Raw genomic sequence first — 8,009 nt, 5'->3', positions numbered from 1 at the left:
GCAAGGTCTAGATCTTTTGGGTTTGACAAACATATTAGACTCAAGTTACTATGGACTTGGTTAACTACCGAATTCAAATATTTTTGGTTTGGAAACCATGCTAAACCTAAATGCTTGAGGTAATTTATATATATACAAATATCCAATTATTCCTAACCCCACATGATATCTATAATAAAATCATAAGAAAATGATGAAAATACCCCAGCATATAGACTTGTTCTTGTTAAGCCCAGGGGTAATTTTGTATTTGAAGTAATTTATATATATACAAATATCCAATTACCCCTGACCCCACATGATATCTACAATAAAACCATAAGGAAACGATGAAAATACTCATACATATATACTTGTTTTTGTTGAAACCCAAGAGTAATTTTATATTTGAACTATTTTAATAAAAGAAAAGGATAGATAAGCCCCTCAACACATGCATATTCCTCCTTCCTTCAAGGGTGTGGTTGAATCTTCACTGTTTATTTTTTTTTGAAATGACAGAAGAAGCCCCTACTCAAAAGTCTCTTTATTATCTTTCATTTATCATTTCTGGATTTTGTTTTTACTTATTCAATAATACAATAAATATCTTGGTGGAGTCTCAAAGTATCGACCAACTCTGTATTATTTTTGTGGTAATTCTAAAGCTTTATTTGATTGCCCTTTATGAAAGATTGCCAAGTCAAAGTGACACGTCTAAGTTTGATAATCATACAAGACCCATAAGCCAAATAACTATATAAGACCTAAATGCCTGATTCAGGCATGGTATTCGACTTGTTTCAATAAAACCAAAAGATGGAGAGGTCTCTCAATACATGCATATTACCTCTCAGGGCATGGTTGTACCTCCATTGTTTATTGTTTTTTTTAAATAAAAATAAAATAAACCCCCAAACCAAAGGTTAAAATTTCATGTTTTGAATGACAAATTAATATCTATATTATAGCCTAAAAAACTCAAACGGACCATTTTGTCTCTAATTATTCTTTTAATATTAAATATATCTAATAAAAAAGACAATCCTACCCCAACTTCATGCTTAGCAAGTTTCTTTGAAAATGATAATTTCGGGATTACATTGCTTTAATTTATAGCCATCTATATCTAAATGAACATTAAAAGAGTGAACAGTAGCACACTGAGCTCTTTGTTGTAATTTGTTCAGCTACTGCTAAGACCAATTCTGCTTCACATCCCGGTTCAGTGTACTGTATATTTGCGTGAAAAAGGTAATCATGCCTGTGATGTTTCTTGAAGTGTTTAGTCGAGTGAATCAGTGAGCAATGTCATTGTTACCAAAGGCAAAAACCTAAAGAAGCCAACTATACTCAGTAAGATGAGTAGGCCAACTGCTAGAAGAGGCCACCAACCACCCAAAACTTGTGAACTTGCTAATTACAGATCTTCTACCCACAGAGTATCTCATATGGTTATGAAATTAATCACCTAATATTTGCTAACTTGAGTAACTAGGCATGACTAAAAACGCCATAAATGTGGCGCTAAAAGTAGTATAAATCCAAGCCATCGATCCTCCTCTCCTGGGGCAAGCACAAGCAAGTGGAAATTGGCAGACAATGGCAATACAAGGGCTGGCTTTGGCTGCATTCATTCTTGCAGCGAAGGCAACAACATTGGTTTCGGCTGCTTCACTCGTCACATTTATTTTTGGTGACTCGTTGACCGAAGTCGGAAACAACAATTATCTTCAATTTTCTCTTGCAAGGTCTGATTATCCGTGGTATGGAATCGATTATTCCGGTAGAAAGGCAACCGGAAGGTTCACAAATGGGAGGACTATTGGTGATATAATCTGTAATACTGCTACTAGTTATGTTACAAATCAAATGTGACGTCGTAGTTATAAGCATCCATGCTCAGTGGACTGACTGTTTTTTTCTTTCTAATTTTTGTGGGATTTGAAGCTGCAAAACTTGGGATTCCACCACCACCACCTTACCTTTCTTTGTCAAAGAATAATGATGCATTACTTAAGGGGGTCAACTATGCATCTGGTGGAGCAGGAATTCTTAATGACACGGGCTTGTATTTTGTATGTTTTTTTGTTTGCAAAAGAATCTACTTTCTGTGAATTTCTTGGCAGAGCTTACTCTAATTGCATTATATTTACTTGATATTCATCTTTCTTTTCCTTTGGCTATGTTAATTTCTGTATTGCAGATTCAGAGATTATCCTTTGATGATCAAATAGACTGCTTTAAAAAGACAAAGGAATCAATCACGACTAAAATAGGTGAAGATGCTGCCAACAAGCTTTGCAATGAGGCCATGTACTTCATTGGAATTGGTAGGCTTGCTTTGACAAGTAAATGCATCAGTAATTCTGCCACTTCAGCTGTACCAAGGATTAACCATTATCTTTTGGGTGCAGGCAGCAATGACTATGTTAACAATTATTTGCAGCCATATTTAGCAGACGGTCAACAGTACACACCTGAAGAGTTTGGAGAACTCCTTATTTCTACCTTGGACAAACAGCTTACGGTAAAAAAGCACTTTCTTGCGTTCTCTTTTCGTACGTCTGTTGTATTTTTGTTGTTTTGTAAACAATTTTCTCAAAATAAACCATATATCATGGAGCTTGCTTATGCCAGAGGCTATACCAGCTAGGAGCCAGAAAGGTGGCCTTCCATGGCCTTGGTCCACTTGGTTGCATTCCATCTCAGAGGGTGAAATCAAAGACAGGACTGTGCTTAAAGAGAGTGAATGAATGGGTGCTGGAATTCAACTCCGGAGTTAAGAAGCTGATCGCCACTTTAAACCACCGATTCCCAAATGCTAAATTCACATTTGCAGATACATATGGTGATGTTTTGGACTTAATTGATAATCCAACTGCTTATGGCAAGTTCAACCATCTTTTAATCAATAATCCTACAGATGCTTAAACTAGCTATCTTAAACAATTCTTCTTCTTCTTTTTTGTTTTTTTTTTCATGCTTCAAGGTCTCCAACACTTCATGTTGCAACGTGGATACCAACATAGGAGGTTTATGCTTGCCAAACTCAAAACCATGCAGCAACCGCACAGATTATGTGTTCTGGGATGCATTCCATCCTTCTGATAAAGCAAATGAAATACTGGCAGAAAAGTTCTTTTCCACCCTGTTCTCGGGTCCTCCATCGACAGCACCAGAGCCTTCTCATTGATTGATGACTCAACAACAGAGAGAGAATACATAGATCTGAAACCCTATAAAGGTGAAGGGGCATATGCATCTACATTAGGTTTTTGATGCAGAGACCTATTAGATATACATGTAACTAATAAATACTTTACGAAAGCTTTCCATTGTCAAACAATGAACTTATTATGAAGTAGCTAAATAATCAATCAGTTGAATGGTTAGTATAGAATACAGCTTATTTTAACCTTCAAAACCCAGTTAAAGGCATCACAAATGAAAAACGTCTCCTTTACGCATCACAAAGGCACATCAATTTATGATCACTGTCGATCTAACTTCCACAAAAGCAGGGGTAAAAGTTTGGAGCAGAGAAAAACATTTTGGGCAACGAATCAAACACTTGATTTCATTTATACGAAGAACTCTACATTATTGAAATTAATTCAAGCAAATTGATGTCTTCAATTTTTCTTTTAAAAAGCAAACTGATCTCATTCAAAAAGAATAACTTTCTGCGAATGTAAATAAAACTGGTTGCTTAATCTGATGCTTTTTAATGCAAAAATTAAACTTCAATATGACTTTTCAGAGACTTGCTCATAAGAACTTAGAAGATGAAACTTACCCATAAATTGCATGAAAATAAATTTCAAGAGCCACGCCTCAATATGCATCTATTTTTCAAAAACCTCAAACACTGTTTATTAATTCATCGAACTTAAGAGCCAAAAACAATTAAAAGAACCGATCGCTCTCAGACAAAGGCCAAAGTTGTCCACATGAGAGACTCAAGAGAAGGGACAATATTCATTTTGTTTAAGCCAAAGAAAAACTTGTTTGTAATGCTTGACAAAGTCCTCTTCTTTCCTCTATAAAAAGAGAGATTATCAAACAACCTCCACTCTCATAGAAAAGAGAATCATCAAGCAGCCATCAAACAAAACAAACAGTGGTCTTCTTTGAATTAAAGAAAAGGAAGATTTTTTAAACACCCAAAATCTCTCAAGTATCTCTTTCAGTGTGGTTAAAGCAAAATGAATCATCATTGAGCAATCTTCCACAAATTAAACTATAAAATTGATTCAATCAGATTAAACAAAAGAGTGTTTGGGAATTTGATCAAAAATAGATTTTCAAACCCCAAAACCTCTGAAGTCTCGATCTTTCAGAAATAAACAATGAAAACGGAAAGAAATCAAATTAAACAAAAGGGAGCACATAAAATGTGAAAATAAAATATGGGACTCACGAGAAAAAGCTAGAATTCTGAAAAACTTGGAATCTGCTTGTCCAATAAGTACCAGGTTGATTTTGCATCATTTATTATTCTATGTGATATAGCGTAAGTTAAATCACAGAGAATCAAAGTTAAAGATGCTTTAGTGATTGAAATTGAACAAAACTTTTAGGAAAACTTAACAAAGTAGAGGAGATTAGAGAAGATATTTTTGTGGTCTTAGATAGCGATTTGGTGACTGAGGAGATAGTGTTGTGTATTTATAGCAGATGAAACTCGAAATTAGGGTTGTACAAAACGTAACGTTTAGGAGTAGTATTTTTTATAAAAAAAAACGTCCCAAAGATCTCCAATTTCAATCACAATGTTAAACCCGACCACCTGATTATGTACGTTAGTAAAAAAAAATCTGGGATTTAGTGTCTAACTTCAGTTGAATTTTTGGTTAAATTAAACTAGAAATTGAAAAAATAAAACTAAATTATTCTAATTAGTTTTTTAATAATTTAGTTTGCTTAATTAATCTAATCTGAATTCAATCAAGATAATATAAAAATTAAAATTAATTAAAATTAATATTTTTTAAATAAAACAATAGACTTGATTTGATACAATTACTTAAAAAATTATTTAGAATTATTTTATTATTTTTTTAGCATTAATTAAGACTTTTATTTACCATAAATAAGATTATTTAGCTTGTATTTAGATTTTTTCAGGGACAAACTTTGATTTCAGTAATTATTATTGTGTGTGTGAGATTTTACTTATACTTTTTGGTTATTCACTATGTGTATGTGAGGTTTTACTTATACTTTTTGGTTATTCACTACTCTAGATTATCGAAGAATTAACCAAGTTTTATAAAGTCTTATATATTTCTCGTTGGTGTCTCTTATGGATATTGGGTGAAGGCCTGGTTACATAATCTTGGTGTCTTAGATTATCACTGTGTCAAACTCAATTTCAAATATGATCTTAATTTTTTAGGAAAGAGTCAATTTGAATATGAGTTTTTGAATCTTTATATCTAAGAGTTTTGCATAAATTGGTATCAGAGCAAGACTTTAAATCACATTATACCCTTTTTTTATCTTTAAGTTTTTATATACTCTATTGTTGTTGATTTCTTTATCTTCTTGAAAACTAATTATGACATTAAGTAAAAAAATTTTTTTTGCGATTTTAATTAAATAAAGTCTTATAAAAAACATATAAAAATTACAAGAAAAGAAATTTTTAAGGTTTTCCATAAATTTTAATTTAAGAAACATAGAATTTAGCTATTCTTGCTTTAAATCTGGAAAAAAAAAAATCTTGATTCCTAAGGTTTTTTAAAGATAAGTCTTGATTTTGAGTATTTTAGGTTTACTTGGTTTAGTTTTCTTAAAAATCACATAAAAGGTAGTTTTTGTATCATTATTTGTCTTTTAGTTTCAACCACTATATAGTGTTTGTGTTATTTTGAGTCATTTCAATCTTGTTTCATTAATTTATTTTTTTTATGATTTTTTATTCATTATATTTCACATGAATTCATATTGATATTCATGTTTTTGTATTCATAGTTTTGTATTGATAGTTTTTAGCTTTTATTTCTTTTTGAGTCTTTACATTATTTGACTACTCCATTAAGATACTAATCTTTGATTTGTTGTGAACTAGTTCGTTAAAGAACTGAAATCTTGAGAATTGAGTGGTAAAAGACAAAGATGAGTATATTAGAATGAAAAGCTAAAAATTTATGTGAAACACAAGAGTGACATCTATTAAATGTAAACACGTGAGAAAATGTGTGTGTGTGTGTATAAATATATACACACACTAATTTATTTTTCAGCTTTTAACAATGTTAACTAAGTGTATATCATTACCACCAAAAGATAATAATAATCTTAAATGAGGTTATTTGTCTATGCAATAATAATTAAAGTTGGTGAATACTAGGTTTGTCAAAGTAATAAGTAAGATGACCAGTTTGAGAACTAAAATGGCTAGTCTTCAAGATGGGCAGACTATAGGGTTTGGAAGGAAGAATATCTATAAGATGAGTCAATTCACCTCTAAAAGAATATATAGATAAAAATACCAATGAGGGCCAATGATTTTAGTGATAACCATTATGGTAGGTTTCGTCCATATAGAAACTGAAGGTCTAAGGCCGTTTGGCCACTTCAACAATTCAACCGTAAAAGAGTAGATAGAAAGAATGGATTTTAGGATAGGATGGATAAAGATTTGGGTAGTATTAAGATAAAGATTACAACTTTTAAAGGAAAAAATGATTCAAAAGCTTATTTGGAGTGGAAAAAAAAAGTGGAGTTGATTTTTTATTATCACCATTACTCTAAGGTAAACAAAAAAAAAAACCTTATTGTTAATGAATTTATTGACTATATTATTATTTGGTAGGATCAACTTGTCTTAGGAGTAAGGAGGAATGAAAAAGACCAATAAAGACTACTTGGGATGAGCTGAAAGCAATCATGAGAAAAAAGTTTGTCACTGGTCATTATTACAGGGAATTATATCCAAGATTATATAGTTTATCTCAAGGTTCTAATAATAGGAAATAGAGATTGTTATGATTAAAGATAATGATAAAGTTCTTTAATGAATTAAATAAAGAGGTAACTAATATGGTTGAGTTGCAATACTATATTGAGCTTGAAAATATAGTTCATTAGATACCAAGATACAGAGATAGTTGAAGAAAAATGACAATGCATATTAATAAAGTAATTTGGGTTACTTTTAAACTTGAAAATCAAATCATAGAAAAGAGATAGCTGTCACATTAAAGCCAAATATTGTGGGCAACAAAACCAAACCATCTAAGGCTTCAAGAAAAGATTTAGCCACAAAAAAAAAAGATCAAATCAAGATTTTATCTAATTATAATTGTGATTTTAAGTGTTTCAGGTGTTTAGGGAGTGAATATACAGCTTCACAATTTCCAAACAAAAAGATTATGGTTGTAGCATGGAGAGATTGGATTTGAAAGTGATAAATCCAACAAGGATTAGTTTTTTATTGGTTTTGATTTGTTTTCATCAAGATTTTTTGGGTTTTTATATTTTTAGTAAGTTTGATTCGTTTTACGTTTTGATTTGATTTTTAGGTCAAACCAATGATTTTTGATTTGATTTAAAGTCAAATAAAAAAATTTAGATTAATCTGATGGGGTCAAATTTGGGTTAGATGGGTAAGACCTTGTTTGGTTCTCAATCTTTTTTATATTGGAATGTTTTGTTTAAAGGTGTGTTGGATAGACATGTTCTTAGACCTATTTTGACAGTTTCATATAAAAGAAAATCAGTATTTTTTACCAAACAAAACTTTGGAAAATATTAATAATAAAAAATATAAAAATATTTTATTTTAAAAAAATAAATAAAATTTTTCCTTGCGTATGGCCATAAATCATACAAACATATTAAAGCATGTCTTAAAGTTAAGAAAAAATCTCAAAAAATATTTTTGCGATTTTAGCCTATATTTTAAAAAATATAAAGAATTCATTTTTTGGTAAAATCTGTTTCTCACTTTTAATATAAAGATTAAAACATGTATGATGTTAATATACAACATATTATTAAAAATAACATGACTCAGCCAT

The 8,009-nt window shown here is 30.9% G+C and overlaps 1 protein-coding gene across 1 annotated transcript; it reads left to right on the top strand.

The window, feature by feature from the left end:
* Positions 1-1,543: 1,543 nt before the first annotated feature.
* On the top strand, positions 1,544-3,661 carry LOC105112984 (GDSL esterase/lipase At5g37690-like). The gene is made up of 6 exons (XM_011008939.1): positions 1,544-1,819; positions 1,930-2,057; positions 2,186-2,312; positions 2,397-2,509; positions 2,620-2,869; positions 2,964-3,661. Exons 1-6 carry the CDS (start codon positions 1,582-1,584, stop codon positions 3,173-3,175), a joined length of 1,068 nt encoding a protein of 355 aa, XP_011007241.1. The 5' UTR covers positions 1,544-1,581; the 3' UTR covers positions 3,176-3,661.
* The last annotated feature ends 4,348 nt before the right edge of the window (positions 3,662-8,009 follow it).

The sequence above is a fragment of the Populus euphratica genome, unplaced genomic scaffold (genome assembly GCF_000495115.2).
Source record: "Populus euphratica unplaced genomic scaffold, PopEup_1.0 scaffold381.1, whole genome shotgun sequence".
In the NCBI taxonomy this organism is placed as follows: Eukaryota; Viridiplantae; Streptophyta; class Magnoliopsida; order Malpighiales; family Salicaceae; genus Populus; species Populus euphratica.
The sequence above is the reverse complement of the archived record's forward strand: the minus strand, read 5'-3'. Positions and strand labels throughout refer to the sequence as shown.